At 55.4% G+C, this 23,002-nt stretch overlaps 2 protein-coding genes across 9 annotated transcripts in view; one reads left to right on the top strand and one right to left on the bottom strand.

The window, feature by feature from the left end:
* APBA2 (amyloid beta precursor protein binding family A member 2) overlaps window positions 1-17,666 on the top strand; it is a 266,467-nt gene extending 248,801 nt beyond the window's left edge. For all 7 annotated transcript variants that reach the window (XM_042941220.1, XM_042941215.1, XM_042941219.1 and 4 more), the window contains 5 exons: window positions 3,857-4,036; window positions 5,085-5,297; window positions 6,867-6,986; window positions 14,419-14,559; window positions 16,988-17,666. In XM_042941220.1, coding sequence (XP_042797154.1) covers window positions 3,857-4,036; window positions 5,085-5,297; window positions 6,867-6,986; window positions 14,419-14,559; window positions 16,988-17,059 — 726 coding nt within the window. In that variant the 3' untranslated portion in view covers window positions 17,060-17,666. The remainder of the gene's footprint in view (window positions 1-3,856; window positions 4,037-5,084; window positions 5,298-6,866; window positions 6,987-14,418; window positions 14,560-16,987) is intronic.
* A 1,635-nt stretch (window positions 17,667-19,301) lies between these two features.
* FAM189A1 (family with sequence similarity 189 member A1) overlaps window positions 19,302-23,002 on the bottom strand; it is a 447,576-nt gene continuing 443,875 nt past the window's right edge. For both annotated transcript variants that reach the window (XM_042941212.1, XM_042941211.1), the window contains one exon: window positions 19,302-22,736. In XM_042941212.1, the coding sequence (XP_042797146.1) occupies window positions 22,414-22,736 (323 nt within the window). In that variant the 3' untranslated portion in view covers window positions 19,302-22,413. The remainder of the gene's footprint in view (window positions 22,737-23,002) is intronic.

Below are 23,002 nucleotides of genomic sequence, written 5' to 3'. Positions count from 1 at the left end.
TTTTCACATGTGGGGCTTGCACACAAGAAAGGCAGCATCCGTGTCTGGGGAGTAGCTCTGCTTTCACTCGTGATCACTTCACATCAGGATAAGTTGAAAAATAATTCTGAAGCTTAAATACTGCAGACTTGCTAGGAGACCATGAACCCTTTGACTCTTTCCTTCAATGGGATGACAGCATCTTTCTGAGCCTGGAATTGGATAATAGGGATGGGAGAAGGGAGCCCAAGGCCAGGAGGTGAGAACAGGAGAGAATGGGCCCGGGTCTCTCTGCTGCCCCCTGGTGGGAAGATCTTGTTGTGGCTGTTGCCAAAGTAGAATTTTTATTTTTTTAAAACTTTTTTTTAAATGTTTATTTATGAGAGACAGAGAGAGAGAGAGAGAGAGAGAGAGAGAGAGAGAGAGGCGGGGCGGGGGGAGGGGGCGCTTGAGTGGGGGAGGGGCAGAGAAAGACACACACACAGAATCTGAAGTAGGTTCCAGGATCTGAGCTGTCAGCACAGAGCCCAATGCAGGGCTTGAACTTGTGAACTGCGAGATCATAATCTGAGCCGAAGTCAGACGCTTAACCAACGGAACCACCCAGGCACCCCCAAAGTAGAATTTTTAAAAATCAGTCTCTTTCTCCGTGGACACTTGGCAAGGATCATTCTTGTTCACATATGGACTTGCAGGTCAGAAACCTGAAGCAGAGGGGAACGACCCCCCCCCCCCCCACCAGTTTTTACATTTGGAGACTGTAGGGATGGAGGCAGCCATCTTTATTAAGAAGTTGAAGACAGGTAGAAGTGCTTTGCAGTGATGGCATACTGATTGGAGAAGAAATTTAAACACACCCACTGGTGCACACACATATTCTTTTTGCCACAATACAGATATCTGTGGACACCTAATTGGGCACTTCTGTGTGACTCAGGGTTTGAGGATGTCATAGAGACTTGGGGGGGGGGCGGTTGGTGAAGATGGGCCCTTGGGAAGGGCTATGAGTGAAAGACAGGGTAAGATAAGGAGTAGGCCAGCAGCGGAGGGTGAATGGTCTGCTGGCACAGAAGTCATGAGGAGCAGGGGGCACAAAGGGGAGGTGCCCGCCCCTGTGGATGGCTGTGGGCCAAGGGGTAGAGGAGGGATACTGCTGTAGGGGGTTGCTGCTGTGGCCCAGTGTTTTCAGTGCAAGGAGAGAAGGTGAGGGCCAATAAAGGTGGGCATGAATAGGATTCCCAAGTGGTCCTTGAAGGAGGGAGGGGAAGGACCCACCCCCTGGGGTGTGTCCAGGGACGCTGAGCAGCTGCCCAGAGCGTATGACCTGGATGGTGGCTCCGTCCAGGGGGGCTGCTGGGGATGAGTAAGGGATCTCTGAGGGTCTGGTGACAGTGGTGTAGGACACCTGCAGAAAACAGGAGTGGCAGTAAGGATACCAGGGCTCTTTCTGAGCCTCAGTTTCCCTCTAGAAACAGTTGCTCCTGGGCTGAGGCCGGTGTAGATGAGCCACACAAAGGAGTGCTGGGGGTATGGCAGCTCCCTTTTCCCTTCCTCACCTCCTGCAGGAGGTTGGTCACCTCTGGGCACTACCCTGCCAATGCCAGCCCCTCGCTGAGGCCCCCTGTACTCCCCACCTTCCTGGGTGGGACTCCTGGCCTCACAGCATTGAGCACCCACAGGCCCAGGCTGTGAACTGGGGGGCAGGTGAGCCCCTTGTCTGAAGGGCTCCAAGCATGTCCCCCAGTCCAGCTGGGAGAGACACCAGGACACAGGGTGGATGGGGAAATAGGAGACTGCCACCAGCAGCTGGCGGGGAGATGCCAAGGGCTCCTGGATGGCATCCCAGGGAACCCACTGTCCCTAGGAGCTCCTATGGGTTGGGCTAGGGCACCCAGGCAGAACCCTAGGTGGATCCCAGGGCACTGGGCAGCCCTGCCAGACTATCAGTGCAGCTGTGAAGGGAGTGTTGCTCTCAGACTCCCATGCTGTCAGGACCTCAGTCAGCTGGAGACAGACCTGGAGGCCTCGGGGCAACCAGCAGCAAGTCCTGAGACCCCAGGGGGGGCAGGACAGTTCCCAGGCTCCCTGTCCCCCCTACCCTCACTTTCCACCCTCTGCCCTTGGCTGCTGCTCTGCTGTTCTCTGATGTGCCTCTCCCAGGCTCCCCACCCTCCGATCCACGCATGTCCAGGCTGGGGTGTCACTTAGTGGTCCCCAGGACACAGCATCTCTGCCTGGTCCACCCAAACAGCACTGCCAAAATACCAAAATACTGATCTTGGGAGTGGGCAGGGCTTACTCCAGTGAACATTGGCTTGTCCTTCCTGTAAACTGTTGAGGGCCCAGTGTGGGAGGGCAGTTCAATCTAGAATCTGCACCTATTTCAGGAAAGCCTTCCACGCTCTGCCATTATTACCTAGCCCAGCCCACTTCGTTACAGAGACATAGTCATTTGTGGCACTTAAATCATGCAGTGTGTAGAAGGAGGAAGGGATTTAGGCATTTAGGTCAAATCCTTTGTTTCCCAGTCCTGAGGTTTGCTGAGGGCACCCATGCAGAAGGCCCCCTTGATGGCTGTTGGGGAGGCAGGTGGTGGCAGGGGGTAGACCAGCACTGGGGTCCCTTCACTCCAGGGCTGGGGGAGGAGGCCCTGTGGTGGGCCAAGCTGCTGGGAGCCCTGTTGCTCTCCAGGGCCACACAGCTGTTAGCGTGCTTGGCATCCTTCTGGGAGCTCGGGGTTTAGCTCTTGCCACCCACCTGTCCCCCATCTGCACACTGGCTGGTGACAGGCAATGCCTGACAATGACTTTTCAATGCCCAGGGCTCTGCAATGTCAGAGATTCAGTAATGTCCACACAAGTGGTTCCCTGAAGTGGAAAGAAGTGATTTTCTCTGTGGGGTCTGTGCTGGTGTCCCTAGGTCTGGTGCTTCTTATCTACCTCAGCCTGGAACAGCCACACCCCCCACCAGAACAGCTGAACACACACCTGCCTCCCCAGTTGCCATTGGGTTCAGTTGTTGAGGAGACATAAATGTTGGGGAGACAACTGACAGTCTCTGTGACACTCCCTGAAGAACACACCTCTAGTCTATTTTGGAAATAAGAGGGGTGGAAAGAAAATATAGGACAGTCACCAATGTAAGCAACAAAAATGTGATATTTAGCAAACAATTCATAATTTTCTCAGACTTTTTGAAATTGTGCTTTGTTCTGGATGGTCTGGGACTTAAACAGCTCAGGTGGGAGCAGTCAGGATTGGTCCCTGACGGCAGATAGTCAGCCGACCAGGGGGCGTTAGTGGGAAGACAGCTATCACCAGAAGAGAGCCTACAATTTAAAAAAATTATTTTTAATGTTTAGTTTTGCGAGAGAGACAGAGTGCAAGTCGGGGAAGGGCAGAGAGAGAGGACGAGAGACAGAATCTGAAGCAGGCTCCAGGCTCTGACCTGTCAGCACAGAGCCCAGCGCAGGGCTTAAATCCTCGAACCATGAGATCATGACCTGAGCCAAACCAACTGAGCCACGAGGCACCCCTCTTTTTGTTGTTGTTGTTTATTTATTTATTCTGAGAGAGAGAAAAAGCAAGGGAGGGGCTGAGAGAGAGAGTCCCAAGCAGGCTCCACACTGTCAACACAGAGCTCAATGCGGGGCTCTAACTCCAGAAGAGCAAGATTATGACTTGAGCTGAAACTGAGAGTCGGATGCCTTACCCACGGGGCCGCTCGGGCGCCAGCCCCCACTTGTTCCTTTAAGCCCAGACAGGGGTCCTTTGTAGGCTTCTGTGTGCACTCTGCCCCCAGCTCTGCCGCGGCCACTCTGCTCCAGGCAGCATGGAGCCTGTGCTGGTGTCTCCAGTGGGCTTCTCCCTGCCCACAGGCCCAGCTGATCGCACAGTCCATCGGCCAGGCCTTTAGCGTGGCCTACCAGGAGTTCCTGCGGGCTAACGGCATCAACCCAGAAGACCTGAGCCAGAAAGAGTACAGCGACATCATCAACACCCAGGAGATGTACAACGATGATCTCATCCACTTCTCGAACTCAGAGAACCGCAAGGAGGTGAGCCACACGCACCCTCGGCGGGCCCCGGGCACCACGCTGCACTGGCCTCTGCCACCCATGCTGGGTCCCTGAAGAGCTGGGGCCAGCCGGCACTGCCCCACACCAGCTCACTGCCAGAGGACTGGAGCCCTAGAAGGGCTCCTCAAATCCCTGTCCTCACTGCAGAATGAAGTGTTGCCCAGAATGCTTGCTCCTGCCTTCAGAGCTGAGCACTTGTGTGTGAAATGAGGTGTTGTTGTAACAAAGGAGCTGATTACAATCAGTCTTAATGACCTTGAAAATGTGCCTTTTAATGCTGCTATTATCATCTACTGGAGCTCAGCACCCAGGAGGTGTTTCTGAAAAGCATATGAGAAGCATCTTTAAAACAGGGAACTTGGGTGCTCTGCCCAGGGGAGTTTCAAAGCTGCCAGGAGTGGAGGCCTCAGCAGGTTCCTGTGTGTGCTGTTGGGGGGCAGGGGCGGGGGGGGGGGCAGGGGGAGGGCCTTAGAAAGTTATCCTAAGACACAAGAGCAAATACCCTGGGGATGACCCATACCCTGACTGCTTGCAAATGAGTGGATGAATGACCCTTATTGTTTGTTGAATGAATAAATGACCCTGGCTGCTTGTTGAATGAGTGAATGAATGAATAATCAGACTGCTTATTGAATGATTGAATGAATGAATGATCCTGGCTTCTTGCGGAATGCACGACGGGCAGCTTTCTGAGAAAGTGACCCTTGGGATGGATGGGACGTAGGACTTTTCTAGACAAGAGCAAGAGCCAGGGGCAGATATGAGGCCTGGAGTCTGAGAACATTCTTCTTGCCTCCTCCATGGGTATGTGGGAGGTGAGGAGAATGGGAGGCAGGACACTGGAGCCATGCTTGGGCCTGGGGGAGTCCATGCTGGGCATGGGCGGGAGGGAGCCTGCTCCTGGTTTCCAGGATTGTTGGGGGCACCCCAAGAGGGCTTGGGAGCCAGAGCTGGGCGAGGCTGGAGGGTAGGCGGGCAGGTCCCCGGCCCCCATCACGGGCACCTCTTACTGCTGATTTCCTTGCAGCTGCAGCTGGAGAAGCACAAGGGGGAGATCCTGGGCGTGGTGGTGGTGGAGTCAGGCTGGGGTTCCATCCTGCCTACAGTGATCCTGGCGAACATGATGAATGGCGGCCCAGCCGCCCGCTCAGGGAAGCTGAGCATCGGGGACCAGATCATGTCCATCAACGGCACCAGTCTGGTGGGGCTGCCCCTCGCCACCTGCCAGGGCATCATCAAGGTGCGCACGCAGGGCCCCTGCCTTGTTTTATTCTCACTGCATGGTAATCCCCCCTTGACACATGAGGAGACAGGTGCAGACAGACCCACCCAGTGATGTTGACCCCAAGACTACACCATATCACTGAAATCAGAGAAGGACCTGGGCTGCCCTTGGGGTGAAAAGGGGATGTTTGGTTTCACTTATGCCAGTTCTGAGGGACACGGACCCCCGGCAAGGGCCGAGGACCCACAGATGCAAGGTGACCTGGTTTGCATGGGACTTTCTCAGGTTAACTCCAAGAGTCCCGTTTCTGGGGCATACTGAGAGGGATGGTCACCCTGCATGGGTGTGAGAGCCGGGAGGCTGCTCCTACCATCCGACCCGTGAGCTTGGGCTTTTGGAAGATGCTGAGCTGCTCGCCCCTGCAGGGACTGGGGTGGGGGGGGGTCTTCACACCTAAACCAGGTCTCCAAGAGCCCCAGGACAGAAAGAGCAGAGAGACCAGGAGGCCTGGCACAGCATTGCCTTTGCTCTGTCCAGGGTCTCCAGACGGTTCTGCCTGCTTGGGGGCCATCCTGTGGCCTTCTGTTTGTGGTCTGCCCCCAGCCCCTGTGGCTTGTTCCCTCCTCATCTGCTAAGGTCTTGGTGCTGGAGGACACCCCTCTGCCCTCCCTTGTCAACCTGGGAGATAAAGGGCATTCTCAAGGCCAGAGCATCCCAGGAGCCGGCTCTCAAAGCCAGCCCAGCAGAGCGTCTGCCTGATGAGTGACCACCTAGGAAGACAGATGGTAGACACAGGAAAGGCCTCAGTCTGCAGTACCAGAGGTTTTGTCTGCCTGGAGCTTCTCTCCGAGGGCTGCAGTTCCTGGGGTACCTGGTCACCCAGGCTCTGATGGGGCTGTGCAGGGAGCAGGGTGCCCACTATATCCAGGCAGCTCTGAGCAGCATCCAAGGCTCACGACCAGCCAGAGGAACAAGCTGAAACTGCAACCACATTGAGGCCTGCCCCCCACCTCCTCACCTCACCCCCGCATTTGACCTCACAATAGGGGCCTGGGGTGCATCCTCTCTGGGGCCTGAGGTCACCCTTGGCTGCAGCTGGCCCAGTCTCTGTGTGGATGCTAGATCCCCTGGCTTACAGATTTTCACTGAGCTTGTCACTTCCTGACCCATCAGCAGTTTTGTCTGGAGGAAGGCTTCCCCATGGTCCTTCCAGATAGAAAGTGCTCCTCTGCATGCAGTGTGGGGAGGGCCCCTCCCGTGATCCTCGGAGGGTGACCCTGGTACTGTCTCTTCGGTTGTGTACAGTGGTTCTCAGGGCCTGGCCTCCGGCTCCAGGAGCAGCTTGTCTTCACATGGGTCAGAGGGCACAGCAGAACACGGTGGGCCACAGCACCCGTTGCCACGTGGGAAAGCCAGTGGCCCCGTGTACAGGTAGCACAGAGGGACGTAGAGGCCGAGAGGTGACTGACCCACCGGATCCAGGGGCCAACCCCTGCCAGCCGACTCCTCCTCGGTCTAGGCCTGTGAGAGTGTGCTGGTAGGTGGCATCTAAGGCTCCCTCGTGACCCCTTCCCCGCTCTGCAGGGTCTAAAGAACCAGACGCAGGTGAAACTCAACATCGTCAGCTGTCCGCCAGTCACCACGGTCCTCATCAAGCGGCCTGACCTCAAGTACCAGCTGGGCTTCAGCGTGCAGAACGGGATCGTGAGTCTGCCCTCTCCACCTTGGCCACCTTCATTGTGCACATGTGGGCCCAGATTCAGGGGGCTGGGGGGTGGCCGCTCTCTACCCACTCTGTCCCTGAGACCGCTCCCATCTGATGGGACAGGCCCCAGCTGGTGGGCACGATGGCCAGCAGCCAGGCCACACAGGGCAGGAGTTTTCAGCAGCTCCCAGGGCAGGCCTGAGCCGGGAGGGAGGGCTGACGTGTGGCCTAGGAATGGGTCCTCAGGCCCTACGTGAAGCATCCTTGTCGCTGTCATGGCTGTTCTCGGCAAACGCCTGCTTTGGAGGAGAGGCAGGAGTTTTTTCCCCAGTGCAGTCTGGACACATACAGCCAATGGCAACATCTGACTCCCTGTGTTCAACAAACAGATATTCAATCATTTGCTCATTCATTCACCCACCCAGAGCCATTTGTGAGGTGTCTGCACCATGTCAGGCACTGAGGAAGCAGGAGGGTTTCCAGGAGGAGGTGATTCTGGGCTTGAGTGAGTGTTGGTCTGCCCAAACATTGCGTGTTCCTTGGGCCAAAGCTCTGGTGGTGAATTTCCTTGGATATTCTTCCTGCAAAGGTCCTGGTGGGCAAAGACATGGCTGCAGATGGAGGATAGAAGAGGGGAGGCCAGTCATTTCCAGATTGCTTAAGGCAGCCCTTGTATTAAAGACCTGAGGAAGAGATTGTGCAGTAGGTGGTAGCAGTGTCAGGTGGTGGGGAGGATGTGTGTGCCCACCCGTGGCCACAGAGGAAACACCATGGGAGAACATTCTAGAAAGGCAACTGTAAATGAGTCACAGTTTTCCCTGTTGCTGTCTGGTGCAGAAATGTGGAGAGCTGCACGGGGCTGGGGAGAGTTACAGGGGTTGGGCTTAAGGCCCGTTTCTGTCCCTTCCATGTTAGCACACACTTGCCACTATAATAAAGAGTCCCCAGATCTCGACACACTAAGAGCCAATTTCTCATTCAGACCATAGTCCACGGTGGGAGGGGTCTTTGTTCGACAGAGCCACTCTGGGAGGGGCCCAGGCTTGCCCTCACCTGGGTTTCAGTGGCCCCCACTAGCTGCTGTGTGTCTGCTTGGCACCTGCAGGAAGACAGGGACATGGGTGTGGCCCTTGCCATTTCTGACCACCCTCCCCGGCCAGACAGAACTCAGTCATTCACACCACAAAACGCAGGGCAGGCTGGGAAGGTGGCCAACAGTGCCTATGACAAAGAAGGGAAGGGTATGGGGCCATCCGGCCAATGTTGGCTGCACCTTCCTAGCTGTGTGGCCCTGGGTGAGTCACTTAACTTCTCTGGGCTTTCCTCGAAATGTCGTTGTGAAAGTAATTAAGAAAACCTATCAAGTACACTGAGACATTTTTTCTGCAGAGAAAGGCCCCTTGGCACTTGCACCCAGGCATAGGTGCCCAGCCAGGCACCCAGGCACTTGCACCCAGGCATAGGTGCCCATGTCTGCATCCCCTTTGAGACTTCTGTCCAGGACAGTGTGTCTGCCCCAGGAGGAGGCCAGTTGGTGGTCTGGCCTGGCCCTGCCCTGCCAACACCCTACATACATAGGTGCCCTGGGCACAAATGGCTACCCCAGGGCCTCTGCAAAAAATTGACTGGGGTCTCTGCCTGTGGCTGCTGTGAACATTACGTGGATGGCATGGGCTCCGTGCTCAGGGAGGGGCTGAGAGTGGCCTTCTAGGGCCTACCTGAGTATCATTCTCTGGAGGAGCCTCCCTTCTGGGTTCCTGTCTGGTGGCTGAGGGAGGTGCCTGTTCTTGGGGACTATGAGCCCAGAACAAGCCCAGTGCCCCTCCTCCCCACAAACACTTTTCCTTTCTTCAGCTTGTTTAATCACAACAGCCTGGGGCGCCTGGGTGGCTTAGTCTGTTGAGCCTCGGACTTCAGCTCAGGTTGTGATCTCACAGTTCATGGGTTCGAGCCCTGCATCAGGCTCTGTGCTGACAGCTCGGAGTCTGGAGCCTGCTTCGGATTCTGTGTCTCCCTCTCTCTCTGCCCCTCTCCTCCTTGTGCTCGCTCTCTCTCTCTCTCTCTCTCTCTCTCAAAAATAAATAAATAAACATTTAAAAAATCACAACAGCCCGAGGAGGAGCATGGGTATTGGTGAGGAGGTGGCTGCCTCACAGAGAGGTTTAGTAACTTGCTCTGGTCACACAGCTAGTGAGGCCATCTGGGACCATGGTGGAGGAGGCTGGGGATAGGGGGTTGGAAGGGGAGGGCCTCTTGTTTGCGTTTGGTCAGTGGTGAATTAAGGCAAGCAGGAAAGTAAAGGGACACGTCCTTGGGGAAGTAGTGGTGAGGACAGATATGGGGGTTTGAGGTGAAGCATGAGCCTTCCTTCTCAGAGACAGGGGAGAGGAGTAGCTGGGAAGAAGGCAGGTGACTGAGGAGGGATGAAGGGGGGTCTCTGCAGGTGGGGTTGGCCATGCCAGCTCCAAATAAGTGGCTGGGAGGCTGAGGGCAGTGAGGAGAGCAGGGGGGCTTCTTGGAAGGTTTGGGAGGTGTGAGGCCCATCTACCAGGCAGCTGCCACCACAGCCACGGCTCAGCCACGTCAGTCATCTGTGGGGGCTGATGAGTGCCACGGGCTCCATCGCTCAGCAAGGGCCTTGTGGGAGGAGAGTGTTTGGGAGAACATTCTGGAGGCCTGAGGGTGCTGGCTATTCCTGACCAACGGCCTCCTCTGAGGACAGGAGAGCTATCCTTTACCCCTCACAGCATGCTCAGGTTCGGGTGGCTTCACCCAGCCTCCCCACAGGGGCCTGGCCTGGTAACTTTTCCCTCCATGTAGTGTCCTGCTGCCTTGCAGTACTGGAGCTCTCCCCTGGGTGGCGCCTCTCTCATGACCACCAGCCTCCTGTCCCCAGGGCCAGTGAGGCTCTCAGATGTGCCCTTCTCCCCTCACCAAGCCCCACCAGGAGACCTGGCTCCAGCTGGCCTGGGGCAGCCACAAGGCAGCCAGTGTCCTCCAAGCAGGCCAGCTGTGACCAGGGAGTCCCTCAGCCTCCATAGCACCTGACCACAGCTGGGTGGATGGTGGCAGGATGCCTGGCTTGGGACCGGCATCAGTCAGCTCCTGCGCAGACCCATTGTGGTTTCCTGCCTTGATCACTACAGAAGTACTTCCTGCACCAGGTGGCAGTGGTTAGTGTGCAGGGTAAGCAGTTAGCTGAAGGATGTCCCAGCACTGGGGCGTCTCAGTAAATCTTGGTGCTGTCCCATGAGAGGTGAGAGGGAGGGGTCCTCTGCACAGCTGTCAGTGTGCATGTGCACATATGTGTATGTGCATATGTGTGTGCTTGTATGTGTGTGCACACGTGTGTTTGGGGGACGTGCTAGCCTGGGCTCTGGCCTCCTCCTGGAGCTTAGTGACCCTGTCTTTCCTCCAGAACGAGAGGCCCCATGTGGCTAAGAAGCTACATTATATTGTAGAATCGGCCTCTCTCACCCCCTTTTCTTTAGCCCCAGCTGTCTCCTAGGACATCCGTTTTTTGTTTTGTTTTAATTGTGATAAAATTGATTATCATCTTTTAAAACACTGTTTATTTATTTTGAGAAAGAGAGAGGGAGGGAGAGAATCCCAAGCACACTCTACCCTGTTAGCACAGAGCCTAGAGGGGTTCGATCCCATGAACCATAGGATCATGACGTGAGCTGAAATCGAGTTGGACGCTTAAGCAACTGAGCCCCCCAGGAGCCCCTCGATTATAATCTTACCCATTTTCAAGTGCTCAGTACATTCACACAGTTGGGCAGCCAATCTCAAGAACTCTTCATCATGCAAAAGTGGAACTCTGCACCCACCAAACACTGACTTCTCATTCCTGCGCACCCCCCCCCCCACCCCCGGCTTCTGGAAGCCACCATTTTATCTTCTGCCTCTGTGAACTTGACTACTCCAGGTGCTTTATGGAAATAAGTGGGATCAGACAGCACTTGCCCTTTTGCAACTGGCCTATTTGACCCCCAGCATAATGTCCTCAGGGTTCATCCACCTCATAGCATGTGTCAGAATTTCATTCCTTTTTAGGACTGAATGATACTCCATTGTAGGAATAGACCCCATGTGGTCTTCCACTCATCCATCAATGGACATTGATGGGTTTGGGTTGCCTCCACCTTTTGACTGTAGTGACTCATGCTGCTCTAAACATGGGTGTGCAGGACTTCCATTTTTCCAGTCTATCTAGTTTCATTGTTGCCAGTACTCGGAGGCCCCCTGATCCATCTGTCTGGGGTGTCAGTCCATCTGTCTGTCAGTTCTAGGAACCAGGAAATGGAGCCACAACCACAGGGCATCCCTGTGGAGCTGGTGTCTGCAAGGCTGGTCCAGTTAGGGAATGGCATTTTCTGTCACCATTTCACAGAGGACTAAGGGACAGGGAGGTGAAGTAACTTGCCCTCCACACTCCCAGCTGGAGCAGAGCAGGGATTGGGCCTGAGGCCAGCTGTTGGGAAGAGCAGACCCACACTCCCACTGCCCACCTTCAGACGCTTGTATGCAGTGGGAGGGTGTCAGGGGGAGCGTGTGCATGGATTTGACAGCATTTATGAGCAGTGCAGGAGCCAGTAAGTTTGTATCTAGGGCCCAGGGCATTAGTAACCAATGTAAGTGCTCCTGAAGCCTTGATTAGGGCTTCAGTGGTGGGCCAGCCAGTCTCTCCTCTGACTAGGACTGCAGGGACCATTGTGCCCGCTGACAGTGGTGTGCCACACAGCCAAGTTCCCCTGAATCCTCTGGAAAAGTTTGCTGATATCTGAGTTAGTCTTGCACAAGTGCTTTTTCCATTTTCAGCTTCATTACACCCAGAGTACAGTGCATTAGTTTGCAGACAGGCCACGGATGACCCACTTAACACTGTTTCTAAATGGATCCTTCCTCTCTCTTTCCACACCACCATTCAAGAAATCAAGATGTCTCCCACTGGGAGACACCAGCCTTCTCCCCCACGGAAGTGCACCCCGTGAAGTTGGAATGCCCCACACCCTGGTTCCTGTGGGCACCTCGTTTGGGAAGGCTGGGACCAGTGTGTGTGTGTGCATGTGTGTGCTTGTGTGTGCACACGGCCTTCTCCTCAACACTTCCTGCTCCCCTTCTGTCCTCTCCATCTGCCTGACCCCCAGATTCCAGCCGGGGTCACCTGCCAGGGTTGGGATCCATCCTCCCGGCAACTCCCTCTGAGGGTGCAGAGCTGTTTTCTCCTCCCTCTTCACCTTCTGTCCTGAACCTCCGTGACTATGCAGGAAGCTGCCACCAGGGATTGAAGATTGCACCTTCTCTGGTGTGTCTCCTTCCCTGCTGTGGCCGGGAGCAAACTGGGTTCTTCTTGGTAAGGCTGGGAAGTGAACCAGGTCACCCCAAAGCACCTTCTTCAGGATCTTCAGAGAAACAGTTACAGTGGGGACAAAATGCCCTTAAATCATTTGGGAGGGGGGAGGAAAAGAATAGGAGTTACTCCTTAATTCTTGTATGGAGAATTTGGGCAGTCAGGCAGGCAGGGAGCTCCCCGTTTCTGGAAAATGGGTAGCCACGGCTCACCCTGCTTCTCTCCCTCTGCCTACCCCATGGTTGAGCCTGGACTGTACCGAGTGCTCAGGTTCCAGTACTGTGACCAGCTCTGGGCAGGAGTCCAGTTGCCTGGGCAGTGGTGGCCTGGGACTATGACATCAGTCTGTATATATGTCCTCTACCAGAAAGACAGGGACCCTGAAGGTTGGGAGGGACCCACTTTTTAAGTTGGTTTAGAAAGGCCAACTTAACATTAGTGGCATTAGTGACAAGACAGGATCCACAAAACAAATGACAGATGGGAATCCTGCATGTGATGCCAGGGCCAGCCTGTGGTCAGTGGCCTTGTAAGCCTATGGTGGCCTTAAAAAGCTGCCATGCCAGGTCCTAAGGGAGAGAAGGGGAGGCAGGCAAGTGGGGGAGAGCTGTCCTGTTTAAGGGGACGGTCATTCCCCCCAGCAACCTTGGAAATCAGAGGCCCCAGCTGAATGAGCAGGACTGGCAAGGGATTGGATGAGGAGTTGGCCTGACACAGGCAGTGGTCCTTAGGATGAGGGCAGGGGGTGTGCACCACAAGGCATGGAGGAGAGTCTTGGGTCATGTCGAGCCTTGCTATGGAATGAAAAGAACAGTGAGTCAGGAAGAAGGGCTTGGCTGTCCCCCTGCATCTTCCACCACCTGTGGTTATGCCTCCTGCTGGCAGGCTGGCCCTTGACCTCTTAGGGTACTGACCAGAATGACCCTTCCTGACTCTGGGCTGGGGTTCCCTGCCTTTTCAAGTCTAAAGATGCCCAAAAAAGTCACAAAATCCTCAATGAGATGAGAACTGTTTTGGTAGTGTTTCCTGATTGAGGAAAGCAGACCGTGAGGATAAAGGGCCACCGTGAATTCCATGAGGCCTTTAGATGACGTGGGTGGCCCCTGGGCACTCTGGGGACGGGGTCCTGGCAGCCTAGGCCTCTGCTGCCTGGCTCACTCTCCAGCACGGGTGGTGGGGTGCAGCCTTCCAGGGCTTCTGAGATAATGCTGAGGAAGGGGCAGCTGAGGTCTAGGCAGTGCCAGCCGCAGTGCCTATGGTCAGGTGCCAGGGTGGGGCAGGCAGGAGAGACCTCCGGTGGCCAGCGGGTTCTCAGGATGCCTCAGCTCCAGGGTCCCTGCTGTTGGACCTGCTTCTGCCCTTGCACTGGGTCCTTGGAAAGTGCGGTGGGGAGGCACCTGGTGTCCTCTCTGCCCCCGCCTGCCTCCGCATCTCCAGGACTTGGGCACTGCTCCTGTGGAGCCATCAGAGTGCAACTGGCCCCCCTCCTCTCCCTGAGCCAGCAGCTCCCATCTGGGACCTGCTGCCCTCTCTGCGTTGTCTGGGCGGGCGTCCACCTTTCTGATGCCACTGTCTTTAGTGAATCCACAAGTGGGTGCATTTCACAAAACTTAGGGCCCTCATCATTTCCCCCAGCTCTTTCTGTTTGTTGGCTCGTGAATGCATCCCCTCCTCTTGAGGTGGGAACAGTGATTTCTTCAGTTCAAAGAGGAGCAGAGTGTGGCTGGTGGAGAATCTTGTAGGATGTGCTTCAACTGCACACACTACCAGTACTCCATACTCCCCTGACCCAGGAACAGAGGCTCTGGGATGGCTGAGGGGGCAGGGCCACTGTAGGGAATCTGAGGGCCTGCAAGGGTCTCCCACAGGCCAAGCTGTTGACTTTATTGTTTTTAGCCTATTCCAAATCATAAATGTGCCCGTTGGTGAGTCAGCAGATTGCATACATAAGCAGTTGTCCTGTGGGTTTCTCTTTCTGCATGATTAATTTCCCTGCTTCCGTGTTTGGGGACAGCAGTGAGCTCCTTGTGGGCATGGTGAGGACTTGCATGCTGACCTGATGCGTGTCTGCTTAGATCTGCAGCCTCATGAGAGGGGGCATCGCAGAGCGAGGAGGCGTCCGAGTCGGCCACCGCATCATTGAGATCAACGGGCAGAGTGTGGTGGCCACAGCCCATGAGAAGATAGTCCAGGCTCTTTCTAACTCAGTTGGAGAGGTAAGGCCATGCCTGTCACTTTGCTGGAGTTAGAACCTGAGTCCAAGGCCATCTGGGCCCTACATTTCCATGACTGACAGCTGTCCTGAGTGGGGTATGTGAGGTGCTCAGGAAAGCCACTGGTTCCCCCCCCGCCCCCGCCCAGGAATACCTGCCTTCTCAGGAGAGCCATCCTTGCTGGAATCTTGGAGTGTGTCTGTGCTAGTCATGTGCTTCCACCTTGACCTGTGTGACCCACCCCCTCTCTAGGGAGCCCTGGGCACCCACTGAGCTGCTGGGCTGGGCCTCTCACCCAGGGTGTACCTGTGACGAGGCTGAACAGCTGCATTTGGCTGTTCACTCTGGCTCTGTTTGTGCAGCCGACAGGAGGGCAAAGGTGGCTGGTGCCTTTTCTAGAACTGGATGTGCATGCTCAGTCTGGGAGCTCTTCCTTCTGCAGGACCCCTGCCCTTCCAGGGCACGAGGCTCTGGCCACCCCGGAAGTGGGGTCACTGCTCCGCCTGCTTCCTGCCGTCTTCCCATCCACAGAGCAGGCCAGCTGTGGCTGATGCACCCTTTCCTGCTTCTCTGGCTTTAACCTTCCTCCTCTTCTACTTCTTTCTGGCATCGGAGCAATGCCAGCCTGAGGTGGACAAGGGTAGGAGGAGAGGGGCACAGTTTTCCTCAAGGAGTTCACAGGTGAACAGGGTAATTTGGGGTGAGAAGTGAGGTGCTCGGAGTATGTGAAACAGAAGGAGGCCTCACCCAGCACGAGTGTGTCTAGTGGGTCGGAAGAGGGGTCTGTTGCAAAGGGGCCCGTGCTGGGTGGGAGTTTGCATTTAATTCTGAGGGCTGTTGGGGGTCCCCCCCAGGGCTGAGCTGGGCAGAGCAGACTCAGGCTCTGTGGCCATGTGGGGAAGAGTGTGGCTTCCATTTTGGTAGCCACTGGGGGTGAAGCTTGGTCCCTGGGTGGATGCTGTTTCTGAGGGGGTTTCTGACCACAATTCCTGGGGTCTACTCTGTTTTTTGTGAAACTACCAGGCTGGGGAAGGAATCCTATTTTCCCATAGATTGATGGTGGCTGATGGCTGGCTCTCAAAAGGGAGAGGGGGCCAGGTTGGCACCATTAGTGTCCTTTTTTACAAAGGGCTTCCAAGGAAGGAAAATCTGATGTTTGAAATGGCCACCCCACTGGGGCGATCAGCCTCAACACCTATGAAGAAGCCAGTGGAGTGAAGGAGAAATGTTTTCAGCTCTTCAGACCTGAGATGAATTGATATTCAAAGAGGCACAAAAGCGGCCAAGGGTGTGGCTAGAAGACTGGAGTATCTGCCTGTGTTTTCCACCATCCCTGAACACATTTGGAAAATTAGTTCCTCGATAACAAGACTTGAGGTTTGGGGTGGGTTTCAGATTGAGGAATTACACAGAATATTCTTGTGGAAAAAGCCATGCTGGGGGTGCTGGGTGCACTAAAATCTAAATTGATCAAACATATCCTAGGGGCAGGGACAGGCAGGGGGCAGGTGACACTGTAAAAGCCATCTGCACAACTGGCTTCTCTGGGTTGGTCACCCAAGGGCCTGAGACCTGGTTGCTTGAGGAAGGGCGGCCCCCGGGAAGGCCACACCATGCACCGTCCCCCCCTGCCATAGGTTACCTCTTGCTGGGCACCCAGGAGGGTGAAGCTAGTGGCACCCGTGCCAGCCACACCTCCCAGAGCCCCAAGGCCTGAGCCTGGCACAGCCCTGGGCTGGCCCTGCTGGAGCAGAAACCACCTTTTCTGTGCATCCACTGGTCTCATTCTTCTTCCCAGTGCCCTCACAGGATTTGGGGGGATGTGCCCCACAAGGGCAGTCTCCCTGGGGGGCCATCTTGTGCCTTGCTTGTGCCCCCCGGGCCCCCTTGGATCCAGGGAGGGAGGCCAGGCCCCCAAAGGCTCATTTGCTAACTGAACCCCAAAGGATGGAGGGGCCCGAGGTCCCTGGCCCTCCTCCATATATTCTCAGACCCCAGAACCCTCACTTTTCCCTGGCTGCGTGGGAAGGGCTTCAGAGGCCTGGGAACCCCCCAGCCTGCCTCCAGCTGAGTGGGCAAATCATAGTCACAATTAAAAATCTGATTTTTTGCCCTTCTGCTGTCAGCTTGAGCTGCAGAAAAAACTAGCACTTGAGCTTGTGTGAAACCCTCTGAAGACCCGGATGGGGAGGTCCAGTAAGAGCATACAGTGTCAGGAAATGCTTTCTAAACCTCCATTGACGAGGTCATTTCTCCTGTACTCTGAAAGCTGGTACTTTGCACAGAAAACCCTCGGGGGGTTTCTGCAGCCAGCCAGTTGCTGGAGTGTTTGTTCTCACTTGATTGCATCAGGGGGAGGAGAGAGGCCTTCAAGGGGAGGGGAGAGCCGGGAGCAGCGAGAGTCTGTTCAGCCCCTGTCTCTCATTGACAGATCCACATGAAGACCATGCCTGCGGCTATGTTCAGGCTCCTCACGGGCCAGGAGACCCCGTTGTACATCTAGGCCCACCCAGCCTGCACCGCCCAGCCCACCTGGGTTCAGAGGAGCTGGAAGGCTGGACCCAGGACTTGACCCCTGACCCCACAGCCCACCCAAGGACACTGGCTTCTCTGAAGGGTGTGCCCTCACGACCCACTTCTTTTTTTTTTTTTTTTTTGGACAAAAAGGGGTATCTTTTCATCCAAGGAGAGTCACAGGAACCAATCTGTGTAGAACAGTCAAGTGTTTTGCCGCATTCTGACCCGTTTCCTCACTGCGATGGACAAGGGTGTTTGTCTGTAGCTCTGTGTGGTGTGGAGTGTGTCTTTCCTCCCTGAAGCCGTGGAGAGCAGACGTGGGCGCTTGCGGACACGGCCCTGGAGGGGCCCCGCGAGGACAGCAAGCTCTGGGGGGCCAGTGGCCGTCCCTTCTGCCCCCCCCCCCACCCATCTGGGGGCCCGGGGTGCCTCGGGGGAGGGCACCCTGACAGTCCCGAACAGCCCCGAATGGGCCGATTCTGCCGCTGCGGCCGGCTCTCGGGGTGTGACTTGTAAGTGACGTCTGGGAACATGTGATTGTATTTAAAGAGGAGGGAGACGTTCCTGAGTTAAATAAAAGATGATGGCTACAACACAGAAACTCCATATTTATTTAGATAATCTCACGGTTTTGACTTTTACTTTGACAAGCCATTCTTCAGACTCCAGGGTTTTCAGATGACCTGTCGCCACGCCTGCCGCTCCTGTCCTCCCCTCGAGGCCACCCCTTCCCCCTCAGACCCCACCTGCCGGGACACACTGGCTCCTTCTCCCAGGGACGGGGGGCACAGCTTCTGCCCTCTATTTAAAAATCTCTGTCTACACACACGCATTCACACACGAGCTCCCTCCCCCACCCCCCAAAACCAAAACCAAAACCACCCTGGGAATCTCGGCCCTTCCAGGGGCAGCCAGTGGTGAGCGCAGATCACTGGGCGAGCCAGGCGTCACCGCGAGAAGTATTACAGCGTGTGTAAATACGGTGAAACGTAGTCTAGTTCAGTTCCTTCGAGGTCAATGTTAACCGACGTCATTTTGTCTGGAAGTCTCTTTTTTTGGCCCAGGCCTTGAAGAATACACTGTGACTTAAGAAGCCTTACCATGCAGTAACTAAAGCTTTAGGATTACTGTATTCAAGGAGTGACCTGTGTGTTGCATGCAGCCGACCTTAGGAAGACTCGCTAATATCACTAATAAACTGAAGTCATAATAAAAAAGCTGTGTGCGTGGCTGGTTTGTCAACTGAGAAATGGATGCCCAGCTTCCCTCAACCTCAACACCTCACAGCACGGCTCTACAACGGTGCCATGTGCTGACGGCATCCCCTTCCAGGCCAGGGCCTCCGGGGGCCCTTTCCAGTGAGGTTGGAGAGGTAGGTGCTCCAGGCACCAGATGTCAGGCCGGGCTGGCCGTGCAGTGGCTACAGGGTCAGTGACGGAGACAGGTCACCAGGTCTGCTGGCCCACCCCATCCCAGGGAGGACACGGGCTGCTAGTTTAATAAGGGAGAGAAGCCTTGTGCTTCTCTTGGTTTAAATTTCAGTGATCTCCAGAAGAGGTGAGTTGTGAGTACATGTGTGTATGGACCACCCATCCCAGTGGTGTCTGCTTACCTCTAGGGTCTTTTGTGGCCTGTCCCCTGGCATGGGGAGGCAGGGGTCAACATAGGCTTTGGTTAGAAGGCCTGGTGATGGGTGTTCCCCTGTTGATCTAGGGAACCTGGCCTTGTAGGACCCACCTCTGCTGACAAGCGATCTGCTCTCCATGCTGTGAGCTACTGATGAGGCTCTTCACATCTAGCCAGAAATGGCCCATGCCCTTGGAGCTGGAGGGAAAGGGCCTCAGCTCAGGAGAGCCAGGGGTATGTGGTTGTGTTGTCCAAGACAAGGCAGGGGAACAGACTCTGGGGAGGAAATCTGTGGGCAGATGACACGGGGGGTGGGGCACACGAATGGGCAGAAGGTTTTGATACACATTAAAAGTTCAGATTGAAAGAGATCTCTGAGCCAGTGGCATGCATTCCTCCTGGAACCCTTGGATGTCACATGCACAGATGGAGGGGCAGCTCTGGGCCAGCACTGGTGGTACCTATATGTGTGTAGTCACCTGCCCTCTGCCCCCTCACCCCTGCCCTTCTCTGGAAGGATATTGGGAGACACGGGCGGCCACGGATGCCTCACGCTCCCTGCTGCCTCCTCAAGATCCTGGCTTCAGAGGCACACATGGGCTCTCTGCCTCTGTCCCAATTAGATCCAGAGACACAGAGGCCAGAAATAGTTTTTATTAAAACACTGATCATTATGAAAACACCTTGAGGTACATTAAATAAATACAACCTTCAAGTTGTACAAACAGGTCTCCTGTGGCTTGAAAACAATTTCCTATAAATTCTGCCTAATAGCAGCATCTGTGAATCAATACAGCTGAGGGGGGGAGGGGAAACACATCCATCTGAAATAAGCTTTCTGTTACACGGTTTGTTACAAGCATTTAATTTGCATTGTCACCAGCTGAAGGAGACTAAGTCCTTGTGAAGGATGAGTCCCCACTTGTTTGCCACAGAGATGGGGTCCAGAGCTTCCCCCACCTCAGTGTTCTTTTGGCCCCCAGGCAAATGGCAGTGTCTGGACAGGCTGTGGCCCCACACCAAGCTGACCTCCTTTGGGTGGTGGGGAAAAGGCAGGGAGAGTGCCCAGGACCCAGGCCTTTGCAGGTGGGGGTCCCATGCCTTAGCTTTCTGGCACAGCCCAAGCTCTTCCCTGGCCTGCTGATGCTTTAACAAGAGGGGTAGGAGAGGGTGCACCAGCGAGGGAAGGAAAACAGCTTTCCCCCTGGCCATGCACCCACATGGTCTGGGCTTGGGGCGCTTGCTGCTGGGGCTCTTGGCTCCCACATGCCGCTGAGCAGAGCAGGGTCTTGGGTACTGGAACTGGCGAGTCGGGTCCCTGGCTCATTCCTGGTGGCTCTAATTGGTATTCCTCTCTTCCCAGGACCTTTGCTGGAAGCCAAGACCCAGGGCCCCGCCAGAGCCCATGTGGGCCAGCTGGGGCCCTGAACGAATGGGCAGAAGGTTCTAGCTGAGTGGTATAAAATTGGGTACAGTTTCCTCAATTGCAAGATAGAGTTACTATGAGAGCAAATGCAAAACTGAGCATGAAAGGATGAGAGAAGGGCAGAGCCCTTGAGAATGTCCAGGCCTCTGGACTTCGGGCCAGAGTGCCCACTTGTACCCACATGGAGACAGAGGCTGCAGCAAGAGACCCAGATGGCGGAGAAAACAGTGTCCCGCCGCAGGGAGGAGAAGCAAAAGCCACAGAACAGCAGGGCAGGCTCCCAGTGGCCGCTCACGCTCACGATGGCTGCATAATACTGATGCCCCAGCTCCAGCCCAGAGGTGGGAGCAGGAAGGAAAGGGGCTGGCCTCAGACTGCAGGCTTAGGGCTCGGCCCAGGGACACTGCTGTGTGCAGGCCCCCAGGCTCAAGTGTGGGCCCCCCACATGCAGGTGGAAACCCCTGCAGCTTGCTAGGCTCTGGCTCCCCACCCCAGAGACACTGAAAATGCCCTGAATTCAGAGGCCAGGGCGACAGCCATGGACGCTTTGCTGGCAGGCTCAGGGGAGACTTTGGAAAAACCATCAATTAACTGTACCTGTGAAGGGATTTGCTTTGAGGGACTTCAAGAGCCCTCAGCTGAGAAAAATTAGAGAAGGGATTTCCCATTTTATAGTCTGGATAAAGTGCTCATAATTCATCTCTGGGGTTTTCCGATGGAAACATTCCGGTTGGCATCAAAAGGCCTTGATGGGTATTTTTTCAGCTCTCTTGCCTCACCCAGAGGTGAGGGAGGCAATGGCCAAGACCATCACTGAAGCAGAGTGTTCGAAGCTGACTGTCCCTGCAGGCTTCCTGCACCTCAGTTCCTGGGGGCTCCAGGCGTCTGGGCTGCAGACCCTCCCTGCCCCTCCCTCCCCAGCTTCCAATCACAAGGACGTGCCCTCCGCACATTGGCTACAGTGGGGTGCAAGGCAGAGGACAGCATGCAGACCCCAGACTGCTGAACACCAAGCAGCAGTGGCCAGTTGTCGGGTCCTCCCCCCGCGCTCCACATGCCAGGCCCTTGGGCTCTTGGTTCAGACATGTCAGCTCTGGGCTGCCTTGTTCAATGCAGGCCACAGCTCAGGTGCTAGTGGCCACTGTTGTAGATGGCACAGATACAGGCATTCCCACTGCCGCAGAAAGTTCTTGAAGACAGTGCTGCTCCAGGGCCATTGTTGGGAAGTGGCAGCTGGTAATGTTGCCAGAACATGAGGGGCAGGGGGACCAAGAAAGTCAGAGATGCCCAAGCTGCCATTGCAGAGAGGCTGGGCCTGCCTACCCCATGTCCCCAGCTCAGTGTGTGTTTTATAGAAAGACATGACTTACAACCTGCAAGCTCCAATGCAGATGTGGCCACTGCCTGGCTGGGAAGGGACTGCTCTGGGTCATCAGAGACTTGCTTTCTCAAGAGGTGCACAGATCCTGGGACACAGGCCTCTTTCCCCAGACCTTCACCCATCCAGGCCATCCTGGGGAGGGCAGACACAGGGAAAACCCCCAAAGGGGGTCCCCAAAAGTATCTACAGAATAGGAGACCATGGACAGAGAGCCAGAGAGAAAGTGGGGAGGGCACCCCATGTAGGGAGGGTAGAGAGGGGAGGCCCAGGAGACTAGGTGATGCTGGGGCAGAGGTGGCGGGGGGTGGGGGGGGAACGTGTCCAGGAAAGCTTCCTGTCGTACCGGCTTGCTGCCTGGAGGTGGCCTGGGCCACCGTGAGGCCCCCTATAATGATTTGTTCCCACAACAGCCCTGCTTCCTGCGGGCAGAGAGCTGGGCCTGGGCTGCCATCCGTGCTAGAATTACCCATTTTCTTTCCAGTCAGAACATGATAAAGGGTTGACTAGTGAGTGATACAAACCATAGAAGAAAATGGTCTCATTACTTGTCCTCCTCTATCCACTAAACACTCAACTAAATCAGAAGTGAGGGAGAATTTTGCTTTTTGATGGCCATGATTTTGAAGATGCTTAGTGTCTCCAGTTCCAGGTGCTACATGCCTGATAAAAACCCAAAGAGTTCACAATGGCCACGAGAGTCATTTTTCTGCATCACCGGAATAGGTAGGAGGTGTCATCCCCAAGAAAACAATGGACTGGATCCTCCGCAAGAGAGTGACAGCAGTTCCCCGTCTGAGCCACCCAGAGATACTCCTGGGCTTCAGCCCCTCCTTGCATGCACAGTGGCCTCCAGCAAGGACACTCTGGCCCAGGCCTGTCCGTGTCCATGTCAAGACCTGTGACTGGTTCACACCTGGTCCAGAACATTGGCACTGAAGATGGCCTCGTCCACGTGGTGCTCATCGGACGTGACAGCCGGGCGAAAGGTGCCCACCACGTGCCGTACCTCGGGAGGGAGGGCACAGTTCGAGTGTTCCAAAAATTTAGCCACCAAAACCCTGGTGTCTGCATGGGCCTTGCCGTCCATTAATGAGTGTGGCTGCTCTTTGAAGACCGTCTGTAAGGCCTCTGGCTTTAACCGGTGGTCCGTTTTCCAGGGATCTAGCTGCCCAGGTGGCGAGAGCCGGTGCCGACAAGCACAGGAGGCCGTGGCGGAGTGAGATAGGGAAACTAAAAATCAAGGGAAAAGATAAAATCTGAAAACAACCAAAACAAAACAGAAGGCAGCTGTTAAATGAATTCTTTACAAAGCAAACACAAGGCTGCTTGAGACAAACTTTTTCCTGGGATTTCCATGGTCCTGGGCTGGCGCCCTAGGAGTGTCCTGTGTCCCTTCATCCCTGGTGTGGCCTGGCCCCTCTCAGCCCTGAGTTGAGCTGCTGTTAACCTAGAGGGCCCACAGCCCCCCTGGAGCTGAAGGACTGGGGATGGGACAG

This window comes from Panthera leo, chromosome B3 (assembly GCF_018350215.1).
Source record: "Panthera leo isolate Ple1 chromosome B3, P.leo_Ple1_pat1.1, whole genome shotgun sequence".
Classification (NCBI taxonomy): Eukaryota; Metazoa; Chordata; class Mammalia; order Carnivora; family Felidae; genus Panthera; species Panthera leo.
This window is presented reverse-complemented; position numbering and strand designations above follow the sequence as displayed.